Here is a 15,993-nt window from a genome sequence, read left to right on the forward strand (position 1 = left end):
GCTTGGTTGCAAATGGGTCTTGGAGTGGCCATCACAAAGCCCTCACCTCAATCCTATAGAAAATTTGTGGGCAGAACTGAAAAAGCGTATTCGAGCAAGGAGGCCGACAAACCTGACTCAGTTACACCAGCTCTGTCAGGAGGAATGGGCCAAACTTCACCCAACTTCTTGTGGGAAGCTTGTGCAAGGCTACCCAAAACGTTTGAACGAAGTTAAACAATTTAAAGGCATTGCTAGCAAATACTAATTGAGTGTATGTAAACTTCTGACCCACTGGGAATGTGATGAAAGAAATAAAAGCTGAAATAAATCATTCTCTCTACTATTATTCTGACATTTCACATTCTTAAAATAAAGTGGTGATCCTAACTGACCTAAGACAGGGAATTTTCACTTGGATAAAATTTCAGGAATTGTGAAAAACTGAGTTTAAATGTATTTTCCAAAGAGTATGGGTGTTATCCCCGGTTGTCTGTATCAATTCCTAATCTGGCCCTCATACCATCATGGCCACCCAATCACCCCCAGCTTCCAATTGGCTCATTCATCCCCCCTCCTCTCCCCTGTAACTATTCCCCAGGTCATTGTTGTAAATGAGAATGTTTTGTTCAGTCAACTTACCTGGTAAAATAAGGGTTAAATAAAAACAGACGGCTGCCTGTCAGGCATTGTTCAGGGCTTAAATGCCCGCATTTTGAACAACGCAGTTGCAGAGCTCCTTGATGATCTGGTTATTGTGCATCTGAACAAATGTATGGATGATATGTGGTACTTTTGAGTACCTCATGATCTCGATAAAAAAATATTGTTAGGTCGTGATCACAAGAAAATTATCTTGTGATCTCGACAAAACTTATGTTATGTAGTGTTCATGAGATAAATAAGTTGTGATCTCGACATAAGGAACAATTTTCTTATTCATATGTCCTCTCTGGACTTCGATACAAAATAGAGGAGGGTTGTCTTACTTTTGTTTTGCTTTGGGGAGGGTTGGAGATGGAGATCTTCACAGGTCCAACAGATCCATTATTTTGAGAGGGTCCGGGTACTATAGTCAGACTTTTGTCTCGGATTTGGGTGGGTCTGATATAATTGCCATAGTCTCGGGTATGTGCAATTAAAATAAATTTACTGACTGGACACGATTGGACCCGTCGTTTGTTTTATCATTGTTATTAATATTATTATATATCATTATTATAGGCCTATTAAAAAATCTAAACCAGTTCTTTAAATATGCAAAAATATTTTTCTTTCATTTTATTGAGATATTTTCAGTGGCGAAATTAAGTTCGTACCGTCTTTTTAATGTTGTGCTCCGTACTTAGTCTAGTTTAAGATATGTCTATAGGGGCCTCCCGAGTGGCGCAGCGGTCTGGGGTTCGATCCCAGGCTGTTTCGTACCCGACCATGACTGGGAGACCATTGAAGCGGCGCACATTTGTCCCAGCCTTGTCCGGTTTAGGGGAGGGTTTGGCCGGCCGGGATGTCCATGTCCCATCACGCTCTAGCGACTCCATGTGGCGGGCAGTGCGGCTTCGCAGGGCCGTGTTTCTGAGGACGCATGGCTCTTGACCTTCAGCTCTGCGGAGTCAGCACGGGAGTTGCAGCGATGGAACAAGACTGTATCTACCAATTAAAAATCACGAAAAAGGGGTTAAAAAAACAACTAAGATAGGTCTATAGGCATCTTCCTTTATATTTACTTTTAAGGCCTACAGTGCCTTCGGAAAGTATTCAGACCACTTCACTTTTTCCACATTGTTACGTTACAGCATTATACTAAAATTGATTAAATAGTTTTTTTGCCCCATCAATCTACACATCAATGACGAAGCAAAAACAGATGTTGAAATTTTTGCTAATACACAAACACATTTACATAAGTATTCAGACCCATTACACAGTACTTTGTTGAAGCACCTTTGGCAGTGATTACAGCATTGAGTCTTCTTGGGTATGACGCTACAAGCTTGGCACACCTGCATTTAGGGAGTTTCTCCCCTTCTTTTCTGCAGATCCTCTCAAGCTCTGTCAGGTTGGATGGGGAACGTTGCTGCAAAGCTATTTTCAGGTCTCTCCAGAGATGTTCGATCGGGTTCAAGTACGGGCAATCTGGCTGGGCCACTCAAGGACATTCAGAGACTTGTCCCGAAGCCACTCCTGCGTTGTCTTGGCTGTGGGCTTAAGGTCATTGTCCTGTTGGAAGGTGAACCTTCGCCCCAGTCTGAGGTCCTGAGCGCTCTGGATCAGGTTTTCATCAAGGATCTCTCTGTACTCAGTAGTGTAATGTACTTAAGTAAAAATACTTTAAAGTACTACTTAAGTAGTTTTATGGCGTATCTGCACTTTACTACTTATATTGTTGGTTACTTTTACTTCACTACATTCCTAAAGAAAATAAAGTACTTTTTACTCCATACATTTTCCCTGACACCCAAAAGTACTCATTACATTTTGACAGGAAAATTCACACACTTATCAAGAGAACATCCCCAGTCATCCCTACTGCCTCTGATCTGGCGGACTCACTAAACACAAATGCTTAGTTTGTAAATTATGTCTGAGGGTTGGAGTGTGCCCCTGGCTCACCGTCAATAAAAATAAACAAGAAAATTGTCCTGCCTGGTTTGCTTAATATGAGGAATTTGAAATTATTTATACTTTCACAATTGATTCTTCAGTACGTTTTAACAATTCCATTTATTTTTGATACTTAAGTATATTTAAAACCAAATACTTATAGACTTTTATTCAAGTAGTATTTGTCTAGGTGACTTTCACGAGTCATTATCTATTAAGGTATCTTTACTCAAGTATGATAATTGAGTACTTTTCCCACCACTGTCTGTACTTTGCTCCGTTCATCTTTCCCTCTATCCTGACTAGTCTCCCTGCTGCTGAAAAACCTCCCTACAGCATGATGCTGCCACCACCATACTTCGCCATAGGGATGGTACCAGGTTTTCTCCAGACGTGATGCTTGGCATTCAGGCCAAAGAGATCAATCTTGCTTTCATCAGACCAGAGAATCTTGTTTCTCATGGTCTGAGCCTTTAGGCAAACTCCAAGCGGGCTGTCGTGCCTTTTACTGAGGAGTTGCTTCCATCTGGCCACTCTACCATAAATGCCTGATTGGCGGAGTGCTGCAGAGATGGTCATCTTTCTGTAAGTTTCCCCCATCTCCACAGAGGAACTCTAGAGCTCTGTCAGAGTGACCATTGGGTTCTTGGTCACCTCCCTGACCAAGGCCCTTCTCCCCCGATTGCTCAGTTTGACCGGATGGCCAGCTCTAGGAAGAGTCTTAGTGGTTCCAAACTTCTTCCATTTAAGAATTATGGAGGACAGTGTTCTTGGGGACCTTTAATGCTGCAGAGATTTTTTGGTACCCTTCCCCAGATCTGTGCCTTGACACAATCCTGTCTTGGAGCTTATACAGACAATTATTTTGACCTCATAGCCTGGTTTTTGCTCTGACATGCACTGTCAACTGTGGGACCTTATATAGACAGGTGTGTGCCTTTCCAAATCATGTCCAATCAATTGAATTGACCACAGGTGGACTCCAATCAAGTTGTTGAAACGTCTCAAAGATGATCAATGGAAACAGAATGCACCTGAGCTTTATAACATAATCCTGCATAGAATGGCTAATTTGCTCATATTTGCAAAGGTTTACATGTGATTTGGCTGGAGGAGTAGGAGGAAGGAATATATTCCGAACAAAAATATAAACGCAACATGTAAAGTGTTGGTCCCATGTTACATGAGCGGCAATAAAGGATTCCAGAAATGTTCCATACGCACAAAAATCTTATTTCTCTAAAAGGTTGTGCACAAATTTGTTTACATTCCTGTTAAGGAGCATATCGCCTTTGACAAGAATAATCGCATTGTTTTCAAGTGAATACACAATTCTACTCAGCACAATAGCCTGTGATTTAAATGTTTCATTGCATTTGGGTCAGTTGTGGGTCTACTTTCCAGTTTATAAATTTTAGAAAGCCACAGTAGCTGGCATGCTTTATGTGTGGCATAAATACAACCAGTCACAATGTTTGGCTTTGATTAGGCTACTTCGTCTCCAGTAGGCTAGCTACGCACGTTTGTCCAAAATATAATTTCAGCCTCCGAACTGTGCAGAGGCTATTTGACGAGAGACATCTGTTACAAAATACAGAAAAGTGTAATGACATTCAGAGATGGTCAAGCCAAGCCTTCGATGCTGAGTAGACCTACAAGGTAAGGAGGATTGTAGGCCCATTTTCTGTTTGAGATTGACAGTCTATTTTATTGTGGTGTTGAAAATGCAAACCCTGATATTAAAGCGACAAAGTCAGTTTGCTTCCCTTTTTGGTAGTGTGGTCCATTGGCACAGAAACCTGTCAGTGGAAAATGTGTTGCATATATTTGATATATTTATTAATATAGCATCAAAATGTTGAACATCTGATTTCTACCTAGCTGATCATTGTCTGCAGACGGCTTTGATCTGTAATGTAATGAAACAAGCAGGGAGAGTTAGCTCGTCCGTGGTGGTCGGCGAACCCTCAACCTTCTGGCCTGTAGCCATGCGTGGCATCGACTGTGCCACAAAAGTATGTTACATTTTTTTGGAGGGAACCATCGCTAATTTATTTGACAATATCCAGTGATGATTGAAATTTTAACATCAAAGAGAAAGAAAATAATGAACATCTTTATTAAATTAAATAAAAAGCTCTGAACATGTGATAAAGATGCATACATGGTATGCCTCAATCTTTATAGTTCACAAATAATGTTGTTACTACAGTTATTACTGTGTAATCACATCAGTACAACCCTGTCTTGAAGTGTTGTTGAAAGTAGCTGATATGTTACACATAAAACTAAAAACATAAATTGCCATAAACCAAATTAATGACAGGTTCTCAGAAAATAACATCCGCTGATCAGTATTCCAGAAGGCTTCTTTTGAGCGCTTCCTCCATCTCTGTGAAGATACGTTGGGGAGGAAGGGGAAACAGAACAAATATCAAATAATGTCAACTTCAATAAGACATACTGCAGCACATAACTTGGTCAGTGTCTAATGTTGTGACAATCTCAAAACCATCCAAAAAGTGTTCACACAGTTCTCTACAGCAACTACAAACCACCAACTATCTGAATGTCCCAGTGTGCATTTAATGTTACTATGATTTGATTAGACATACTCACACTGAGGTTATTCTTCAAGCATGTAATGCTGGTAAAAAAGAGAAGTATCATCTTGTTTTTATTTTGCTACACCTACATGGCCTGGGCAACAGCTTCAAAGCTGACAGACAGAACCTTTCTGGCCATTCAAACAAGGCATCGTGCAAACGGTCAAAGCAAATGTAACTAATGAAAAGGTCCTCAAATAAACCAAGATAAGTAAAGGTGTTACACACCAATATCAAAGTCAGTTGGCTCTCTTGCTTCTTCCACACTTAAAGCCAAGGCACGCTTCATCTCCTCATCAGATTCATCTGAAACAAGGAAAATTGACAAAAAACAAGAGATTCTCTGTTTAAAAAACACCAAATTTCCAAGAAACCTTCTATAGCTATATAATGGCTACGGCAGATGTCATTCACCAAATCATTGAACAGATGGGAAGACAAAAAAATAATCATCACCTCCATGAGCTTCAGTGTCATCTCTGACCTCATCCAAGTTCATAGCAATGGCATGTTTCACATCTTCAAACTCCTCCTCTATAAAATAAAAATACAGTAATAAATCAAATCAGTTTTCTAAGAGCAGGAAGGTCAGTGCAGTGGAAATGAATCATGGAAGATAGTCCAAAGCAGACTTGCCATTCACTTCTGGTTTGATCTCCACAGCAACCAGTGTCTTGACAGCAGAGGAAGCTGCTGCCTTCCCCGTATGACTCTCACCTCCATCCCTGGAGCTCAAGCAAGGCTCCAGAGGGCAGTGCTGGGAGTGGTAGTGGTTATGGAAACTGGGAACATCCTTATGACTCTCCTGACAGGATCCACACACCACGTCAAAGGTATTCTCTAGCCCCAAGGCTTTGTGTTGAGAGTGGACATGAGTCTTTATCTGGGCAAAGGAGGACACCTGGACGTCGCATGGTGCACACACGTAGCTGCATTCGTCTTCACTGGATAGCCGCTTCATGCATCGTGTGAAGGTAGCCTTCCTTTCATCTTTGTCCTTTTCTGATGACATGCATGGACACAGACATTCATGCCTTTCACTGGCTGTTGCCAATGGACTGGAGTTGTAGTTTTCGGCCTCAGTGGGTCTATCAACCTCAGGCTCACCCATGCGGTAGTAGTCCTTACTGTGAAGGCCCCTATAGTGCTCTTGGAACTCCCCCTCGGTGTCATACTCCATGCTGTCACAGAGCCCGCAGAAGTACCGCATCACTATTTGGTTGCTGTGCTCGTTCACACAGTGCCTGCGTACTGTGGCCTCCTTGAAGTACTTCTGTGGGCAGTGGCCACAGGTAAACCTCTGGAAACTGTGGTTGCTCACATCTCTGCAGTGCTTGTGCACAGCTTGCTCCGAGTTAAAGATGTCCTCACACATCCTGCAAATCCACCTCTCGTCCTGTTTGGGAGGAGATGTGGGAGTTGTAGTTCTAGTCCTGACATCAGTGAGGGCGCTTGGTCTGGGTCTGCCACTGGTGGAGGGTTTGGCATAGGGAATGGGAGCAGGCTCCTCGTCCGATACCGCTCTCTCCCTGAAGTAAGTGTGTCCACTGTGGGCCTCTGACACATGCAACAGGATGTCCTCGTGACGCGGCATGTCAACCTTGCACAGCCGGCAGTGGAAGAGGAAGTTTGAGAGGTGGGCACCGCCGTGAAAACGGCTCATGTGCAGGCGAGTGATGGACGACTCTCCCATATGCTTTCCACACACGCCACATTGATGGAAGATCTGATTGGCAGCGAAAAGGTGCTTGCTGGCCATGGCCTCCTCTGAAAAGCGCTGACCACACTCACAAAACCACGCGACTATCAAGCAACTCCTTGAGGGCCCAGCGCTGCCATTCAAAGCTCCCCCGCGTCTCTGGCGCTTGGCTGGGGATCCAACAGAATCACCTCTCTCCTTGTCCCTCTTCTGAGAGGGGGTTACAGGACCTTTTGACTGTTTGGGCCGTGACGTCGCTGCAGCCCTCTTGGCGTGTTGGATTTCATAGAAATTGCTGTAGTGCAGAATTGCCTTTTCCATGGTGCAGTTGACCTCAGTATTGTGCTGACTCAATTCTTTATGCCTCTCAACATCACCTTGGTGGAGGAACAGTTTGCAACACACAGCGCACTGGCCCAGCACTTGTAGTTGTTTCATGACCTGCACCACTGTTTTCTCTGCCTCAGCCCTGGCAGCGCCCTGTCTGCACTGCACACTGAGGCAGAAGGGAACAAAAAACAAGCAGAGATAACATTAACGAAATTAGATCATCTATCCATTAGGGCCGGAACGATACCAATATTGTGATACTTGTTAGTATCGTGGCAAGGCAACAAAACTTATTTAGGAAAACAGCCCGAATGTTGGAAACAAACATCATTATGTTGTGATCCAGCGTCACATTTATTTATTTTCCAAGCTACAGCACACAATATATTACATATTTCCATTTTTGCCATGCGAAGAATATTGCAATACTGGTATCGTCAAAGCCCTATTATCCATATGATGGAAGTGAGGGTTATAATCAAGGCCGAGGCTGCGGTGCCAAAGGATCTTGCAGTCATTGATTCAGCTTTGATCAAACTTTATTAAGCGAGCACCATTCATCACTGAAATTCACCTGAGTAGCCTTTTCTCTGGGCAGCCGAACAAGTAGAGCAGAGACTGACTGTGTGAAGTAGGGAATCCCGCACATGCGCAGAAGCTTTGGATCTTTAGCTATTGGAAAGAGGGTGCCACTCTATATTCAATGATGTGTTAACTTTTTGGGGATAGGGGGCAGCATTTTCACTTTTGGATGAATAGCATGCCCAGAGTGAACTGCCTCCTACTCTGTCCCAGATGCTAATATATGCATATTAGTATTACTATTGAATAGAAAACACTCTGAAGTTTCTAAAACTGTTTGAATGATGTCTGTGAGTATAAACAGAACTCATATGGCAGGCGAAAACCTGAGAAAAATCCAACCAGGAAGTGGGATATCTGAGGTTGGTCGATTTTCAACTCAGTCCCTATTGAATGCACAGTAGGATATGGATCTGTTTGCACTTCCTACGGCTTCCACTAGATGTCAACAGTCTGTAGAACCTTCAATGAGGCTTCTACTGTGATGTGGAGCCGGATGGGAGCTGTTTGAGTCAGTGGTCTGGCAAAGAGCCAGGTCCTGGTCACGAGCATTTCACATGATAGCGACCTGCGTTCCATTGCTTCTCTACACACAAAGGAATTCTACGGTTGGAATGTTATTGAATATTTATGATAACAACATCCTAAAGATTGATTCTATACTAGTTTGACAAGTTTCTTCGACCTGTAATATTACTTTTTGAAGTTTTCGTCCGACGTTCGGCTGGACTTGCACGAGCGTTTGGATATGTGTACTAAACGTGCTAACAAAAGTAGCTACTTGGACATAAATAAATGGACATTATCGAACAAAACAACAATTTATTGTGGAACTAGGATTCCTGGGAGTGCATTCTGATGAAGATCAAAGGTAAAGGAATATTTATAATGTAATTTCTGATTTCTGTTGACTCCAACATTGCGGAATTTCTTTTTAATCTTCTGAGCGCCGTCTCAGATTATTGCATGGTTTGCTTTTTCCGTAAAGTTTTTTTGAAATCTGACACAGCGGTTGCATTAAGAACAAGTGTATCATTAATTCTATGTAAAACATGTATCTTTCATCAAAGTTTATGATGAGTATTTACGTTATTTGACGTGGCTCTCTGCAATTTCTCCGAATATTTTGGAGGCATTTCTGAACATGGCACCAATGTAAACTGAGGTTTTTGAATATAAATATTAACTTTATTGAACAAAACATATATGTATTGTGTAACATGAAGTCCTATGAGTGTCATCCGATGAAGATCATCAAAGGTTAGTGATTCATTTTATGTCTATTTCTGCTTTTTGTGACTCCTATCTTTGGCTGGAAAAATGTCTGTCTTTTTTTGACTTGGTGGTGATCTAACATAATCATATGTTGTGCTTTCGCTGTAAAGCATTTTTGAAATCGGACACGATGGGTAGATTAACAAGATGTTCATCTTTCATTTGCTGTATTGGACTTGTTAATGTGTGAAAGTTACATATTTAAAAAATATATTTTGTATTTCCCGCGCTGCCTTTTCAGCGGAATGTTGTCGAGGGGTTCCGCTAGCGGAACGCATGTCCTAGACAGGTTTTAAATATGTATGTCCATGGTTATTTTTGTTTGTCTGTGTATAAGACAATAAATCAGTGTGTAACAATATGTACCTACGCTGTAATTACACTTTACCTGCCTATTTAACAACCATGTAATTGCATGTACCATACTGACTTTAAAACTATACTAATAACACATACCGGTATAAACTTACTTGAAGTGGGCCTGTGCTTCCATGTGTGAGTTAAGCCCCTTCTGGCATGTCGTACATCTCACGCTGAATGAAACTTCCTTACACAAAGCAATGAGACGATTCTTTGCATATCGTGGGAAGGGAACTGGCAATGCTGTCCCTTTAGTTTCTTTTATCCAGAAAGAGAACAAAATATCTGGTTACACATTTCAATGGAGGATACAAAGAAATAACTATTTCTTGACCGTGAAATACCGTGAAATGCATTGTATTGTAAGCATTTCACGGTAAGGTCTACACCTGTTGTAAACGGTGCATGTGACAAATAAAATTGTATTTTATTTATTTAGTAGCAGTGTATTGGCTGTTATCCTAACCAAGCACTATTCATTCACACAAAATATTTGCTCTATAGAAATGCCACAAACTGCATATTTAAAAAAAAAAAAAAAAGTCTATATGCCCCAAATATTTGCTCTCCCTGCCTAAATACAATTACCCGGGGCGATATATATATATATATATATATATGACTAAAGATGATTTACAGTGGAACAGGCAGTTGAGGCTTACCACTCATGATGATGGACTGAGAGAAGTGGTTTTTGGCCGACATATGCTGGAGGCACTCGTCCCTGATGTAAAAGAGGAGATAGCAGGCAGGGCAGGCGAAGCACACGATCGGCTGGCAGGTCTGAGTGTGGTCATGGTCTTCATCAGGGGAGGACAGCTTAAGAAAATAATAGAGAATTGTTACACATAGTACAAGTTTAAGACTTTGTCTGGATTGAAATCTGTATCCAATATCTGTGGTTGAAAATAAATTAATACTTAAATATCGTTATTTTAGTTTAAGAGACAAAATAGTATGGCAATCACTGAAGAACAAACTAGTTTGAGACTATCCCATCAACAGTACCTGAAACTGTAATATCCTGTTTCTCAGTCGTGGCTGAACGAGGTCATGGATATACATCTCGCTGGTGTTTCTATGCATCGTCAAGATCGGAAGGCAGACTCGGGTAAGACAAAGGGAGGGGTGTGTCTCTGGTGCGCAATCTCTAATGTTAAGGAAGTCTGGAGTTTTTACTCGCCTGAGTTAGAATACCTCATGATAAACTGCAGACCATACTACTTACCAAGAGAGTTTATCAATATTTTTCATAGCTGTCTTTTTACCACCATAAACCTATGCTAGCACTAAGACCTCTCAATGACGAAGCGGACGGGAAGCTACCACATATGTTCCGTGATTCATCCGATAACATTGGAGTTCACCACATCAGTCACTGGCTTCGTTAATAAGTGCATCGATGACGACGTCCTCACAGTGACATACATACACTGAATAAAAATATAAAACGCAACATGTAAAGTGTTGGTCCCATGTTTCATGAGCTGAAATAAAAAATTCCAGAAATGTTCCATACACAAAAACATCTCAAATTGTGCACAAATTTGTTTACAACCCCGTTAGTGAGCATTACTCCTTTGCCAATATAATCCATCCACCTGTCTGGTGTGGCATATCAAGAAGCTGATTAAAAAGTATGATCAATACACCGGGGCACCTAGTGCAGGGGACAATACAAAGCCACTTTAAAATGTGCAATTGTGTCACACAATACAACAAGTTTGTATCAAGTTGAGGGATTGTGACATTGGCATGCTGACTGAAGGAATGTTCACCAGAGCTGTTGCCAAAGAATTTAATATTAATTTCTCTACCATAAGTTGCCTCCAACGTCATTTTAGAGAATTTGGCAGTACGTCCAACGAGCCTCACCACCGCAGACCATGTGTTACCACGCCAGCCCAGAACCTCAACATCCGGCTTCTTCATCTGCGGGATTGTCTGTGACCAGCCACCCGGACAGCTGATGAAACTGAGGAGTATTTCTGTCTGTAATAAAGCCCTTTTGTGGGGGAAAACTCATTCTGACTGGCCTGGCCTGGCTGGCAAGTGGGTTGGCCTATGCCCTCCAAGGCCCACCCATGGCTGCACCCCTGCCCAGTCATGTGAAATCCATAGAATAGAGCCTAATTAAATGATTTCAAATGACTAATTTCCTTATATGAACTGTAACACAGTTAAATCTTTGAAATTGTTGCTTTTATATTTTTGTCACAATGTATGAAATCAACATTTGAACCATAGTTATTGGACAATTACACTTTTGGATGGCAATTTATGAAAATTCAGGAAAAATTGCTGTTTTTCAGTTCCTTGCTGTAAAACAGTATATCGGCAGATATATCAGTAAGTTGTCCACCCCAAAAATCTGATTCGGACCCCTCCCCCCAGAGAAAGTCGCACAAAATGTACAATGGACTGTTCTCTCTAATACCGCATGGCAAGCGAGACCAGTGTAGTCTGGAACCAACAACACCCTGAACAGCTTCTACCCCCAATCATAAGACTGCTAAACAAGGCTGCTAAATAGCTAATCAAATGGCTACCCGGACTACCGGCATTGACCCTTTTTTGCACCAACTCACTTGTACTGACTATATGCACATACACTGTACTCTACCCACACACACACACTCACTACATACGCTGCTGCTACAGCAAAGTCTATTATTTATCCTGTTGCCTAGTCAGTTTACCCCTATCAATATGTACATAGCTACCTCAAATCGACTTGCTACTGGTACTCCCTGTATATAGCCATGTTTGTTATTTGTACTTGTTATTCACTGTGTATTTATTCCTCTTGTCACTATTTATATTTGATATTTCTCTCTGCATTGCTGGAAAAGGACCCGTAAGAATTTTCACTGTTAGTCTACACCTGTTAACAAAGCATGTGACAAATAAAATAACATTCCATTTTTTTTATTTGGGTCACAGCTAAATGCTGCTCTCTACTGCTTTGGTAGTGATATATGTCAACACTATTTACTTAGTGATCATTTTGAGGTCCTCCATCCAATAACAAAATATGTTTCAGGAATGTGAAGTATTGTTACACTGTTTATGTTTTCAACCTCCTACTGAGAACCAAACAGGAAGGCACTACTGTGTGAAGGTGGTCGACCGGACTACCAAAACGGCATTCAAAAATTATATTTTTCCCTAATGGTATTTGATTCCTTTACTTTAGGGCTATTGGTAGGTATAATTACTGCATAGAGCACATTTGAATGACAGCAGTGACTGAACACAATTCAAAGTGCAGCCATTTCTAACAGTAGTTGATTTTACAGGCATAACCAACCTTTGACTGCTGATGCACCTTCCAAGCTTCTTTGGTTTCAAAATTAAGACCACAAGCAACGCAAGCAAACAGCTCGGTTGGGCTTCCTTTCAGGTAGATGGTTGGGTCACAAGGAGAGTGGTCAAACCTGCAGACAGAAAAAAAAGGTTCTCAGGGCTAAATTAAAAGTAGGTTGTTTATTATGTATAATGGTTATAGAAATATAAATCTCATAATTTAACCTTTTCAAGTGACCTTCTAGGAGAGGTACGTTGTCATAAACCCGACCACAGTTGATCACTGGACAGGTATGTGTGGATGAGCTACCGGTGGGAAAGGGGACCTGTCTGCGTCTCCAGCTAGCTCCAGTATTGACACCTAAGAACAGACAATGGTAAGACTGAGATCCTGCTTTTCTACAAAATTAAATTACATTTTATGTGTGCCTGTAGCGCTGATCTAGGATCCGTTTTGAACACGGGCCCAGATCTGAAGTAAAAAAAAAAAAAAGCCTTCCGAGGCTAACTAGACTACATTACCTGGCATCTTTAACCACATATCCACACAGCGCTTGGCGTCATATGCGTTACCATTGGGACTAAATGCCAGCTCCTGCCGTCCATGAGCCTTTTGTGAGATTTGCTTCTCCTGAAATAAGGCAAGCATTGACATGACCAATATGAAGAACTGTGAAAAGAGACAATAGCACCCACAAAAGACAAATACACAACAAGCTGCAATGGCTAATATGATGATCATACCAGTTTGAAATTTGTGTCCTTACCTTGAAGGCTTCACACTTCTCTGCTCTTTCCTTTTTCGCCACAGCCACTTGGCGAGCTAATCTGTCCAAAGTGGAGGTGACCTGAGCTTTCTGTCGCTCAATCTCATCTTCAATCTTAACAATAATACAAAAAAGTACACAAAACATATTACATACATAACATGTAACTTTTTGGAACTGGTCTTCCAACCACCTTTCCATGTCATTACAGTTTGTATTAAATGTATTATCTTTCACTTGACACACTCACTGTCTCGGCTGTGGGTAAACTTCCATCGTCTTCCCCATCACTCAGTAAATCAATACATTCCAGTACAGGTCTGAGTGGAGCCTCCTAAAACGAGATAGTTAAATGGATGAGACACTGTCTGATACTGTGTCATTCAAACACTTGACTCTTCTGGACACTGTCTTAAAAGGTGTTTTTTCTTGAGAGTTGTATAAAAATATACTGACTCACACTAACCAAGTTATGGTCAATTTCATTTAAACTAATGCATTGGATGAAACTGTTTAATGTTAATTATTACCTCTAACTTTCCTGGAAAGGTGAATGGCAACATAGCTAGTAGAGAAACCTTTGAACCCTGTTCCTACAAATGACAAATCACTTACTGACACAAACTCCACCTCATCTTCATCATTTGCTCCAATTGGGGAGGACATTGATTTTATCTGGAGAAAACAATTACATAGAAAACAGACAACTCAACCAAATCGCACATATAATCAACAACGTTGTCAAAATGATTATCTATCAACATCTTCAGTATTATGTCTGGCTGGACGGATGACAAATGGCTAACTTACATTGTTACAATGTTACAATGTTAACATTCGCTATCTAGCTGCAATTTAACAATTGTTTGTTTTCATGCAAGCCTACTCCAATCTGCCATCGCGTGTGGGTTCAAGACTAGTTAGCTATAATCCCTTCTAGCACTAGTGTGAATGACTGCTCCAACACTTATGCTGACTAGCTAATTAGTTTATGCTGACTAGCTAGTTAGCTAGCTAGTTGAAACATGGAAGAAAACACGTTAGACAGCTTGCTTACTGTACTTGCACAACAAGCTGGTAGCTATATCTCTAAATTAATGCAAATATTCGGTAAACAATGTAACTAGCCAACTAGTTTGATAGATAACTAGCTAGCTAATTATCGTTAAGGTAAATTATGAAAATAATAAACACGACCAGACACTCACAAAATTGCGTTTTCGCGCAAACGGGATTGTTGATCTCCTGCGGGTGTTCCTGGGATATGGAGTTCTAATGAAAGGCTCACGGCGGGGCTGCAGCCGCATTGTGGGGAAAAGTGGAAAAATAATTCGTCCTCGTCATTAATTCATTAATTATGAAGGCAATTATTTTTCTTGGGAAAAATTACACATTTGATATTTTAGTAAAAATATAAATTATGGAACATAATTTTCATTCCATGTCAAATACTCAATGTCAAAAACGTCCTATGTGCTTTATCTTAGCCAGCTGGACTACTAGCAATTTTCTATTTAGCAGAGTAATTTCATGACAAATGGGCCTATACTAGGCCTATGTGTTATTACAGCCTAGCCTTATAGCCTACATGGCCTTTTTCATCCTACAGTATTCTAATCATGTATCGGATACTATACATTTAAGCAGGTTAATGATAGAGACGGATCATGATTCCCGGGCTGACACCTTCAAATATCTTCCATCTGCAACATCTTTGCTGTGCTGAGCTCAGAGATGCATGATGCTTACTCCCCCTGCTTGAGTTGTAAAAAAGCTCTTCGGCTGAGTCATGGATTGATGCTTTAAATACGTTATTGAAATCAATAGAACTGTAGAATAGTCTGTAGCGTAGCCCATGTTTCTGGCAGCGATGAGAAATTCACTATATCCTGTGTCAATATATTCGTTCGCTTTCAGCATTTAGGGCAGTATACGTGGAGCCGGATATCTGTGTGGAGGTGGCGCTGCCCTACATCGCGTTTTATAATGATTGCTGCGGCGTTTTTGGTTTTATTAAGACCGTATAGTATTCAAGTTGTCTTGTTATTATTGCTGCTATTGGTGGGAACTATTGCAACAATTCTCTTTTTCTGTTGCTGGCATCGGAGGCTTCGTAACGGGAAACATCCTATTAAATCCGTGCTTTCAGGGCGCTCAAGGAGTCGCGGTGAGTAGAGGCGTCAGCATCTCCAAGCAGTGCGGCTAATCCACCAAACCAAATGCGTGGCATGTCTGTAATATGTTCAAGCATTTTCACACGATAACCTGTTAAATAGGTTATAACCTAAACTGTACCATGTGCTATTTTTAGCGGTTTGACACACTTGAATTGCCATTATTTTCAGCAGATAAACATAGCCTATAGGCTACAGTTTAGACTGCTATGTGCATAGCCTTGAGGATGAAATCATCTATTAGGCTACTGTCAGTGTCCAAATGTATCTTGTCCACCTTATTCACAGGTGTACTGTAACGTACACAGTAT

General features: G+C 41.1%; 2 protein-coding genes across 17 annotated transcripts in view; one reads left to right on the plus strand and one right to left on the minus strand.

Annotated features, from left to right (window-relative positions):
- Nucleotides 1-4,683: 4,683 nt before the first annotated feature.
- On the minus strand, nucleotides 4,684-15,295 carry LOC129859962 (E3 SUMO-protein ligase ZNF451-like). 3 transcript variants are annotated; one of them, XM_055930262.1, is made up of 14 exons: nucleotides 15,195-15,295; nucleotides 14,717-14,803; nucleotides 14,124-14,183; nucleotides 13,759-13,842; nucleotides 13,509-13,622; nucleotides 13,264-13,372; nucleotides 12,967-13,102; nucleotides 12,746-12,872; nucleotides 10,098-10,254; nucleotides 9,546-9,693; nucleotides 5,826-7,384; nucleotides 5,646-5,723; nucleotides 5,418-5,495; nucleotides 4,684-4,975 (listed from the first exon to the last, which is right to left on the minus strand). In XM_055930262.1, exons 3-14 carry the CDS (start codon nucleotides 14,172-14,174, stop codon nucleotides 4,935-4,937), a joined length of 2,682 nt encoding a protein of 893 aa, XP_055786237.1. In that variant the 5' UTR covers nucleotides 14,175-14,183; nucleotides 14,717-14,803; nucleotides 15,195-15,295; the 3' UTR covers nucleotides 4,684-4,934. The 3 variants fall into 3 exon arrangements, with proteins under 3 accessions (XP_055786237.1, XP_055786229.1, XP_055786220.1); XM_055930254.1 differs by lacking the exon at nucleotides 15,195-15,295 and adding an exon at nucleotides 5,203-5,230 and having other exon boundaries at nucleotides 14,717-14,830; XM_055930245.1 differs by lacking the exon at nucleotides 15,195-15,295 and having other exon boundaries at nucleotides 14,717-14,830.
- A 44-nt stretch (nucleotides 15,296-15,339) lies between these two features.
- Nucleotides 15,340-15,993, plus strand: part of LOC129859890 (dystonin-like) — a 189,332-nt gene continuing 188,678 nt past the window's right edge. For 8 of the 14 annotated variants that reach the window (XM_055930163.1, XM_055930154.1, XM_055930197.1 and 5 more), the window contains exon 1: nucleotides 15,393-15,675. In XM_055930163.1, coding sequence (XP_055786138.1) covers nucleotides 15,495-15,675 — 181 coding nt within the window. In that variant the 5' untranslated portion in view covers nucleotides 15,393-15,494. Of the gene's footprint in view, nucleotides 15,676-15,993 lie in introns of all 14 variants that reach the window. The other 6 variants (XM_055930113.1, XM_055930129.1, XM_055930172.1 and 3 more) reach the window with 1 other exon arrangement.

This window comes from Salvelinus fontinalis, chromosome 1, assembly GCF_029448725.1.
Source record: "Salvelinus fontinalis isolate EN_2023a chromosome 1, ASM2944872v1, whole genome shotgun sequence".
Taxonomy (NCBI): domain Eukaryota; kingdom Metazoa; phylum Chordata; class Actinopteri; order Salmoniformes; family Salmonidae; genus Salvelinus; species Salvelinus fontinalis.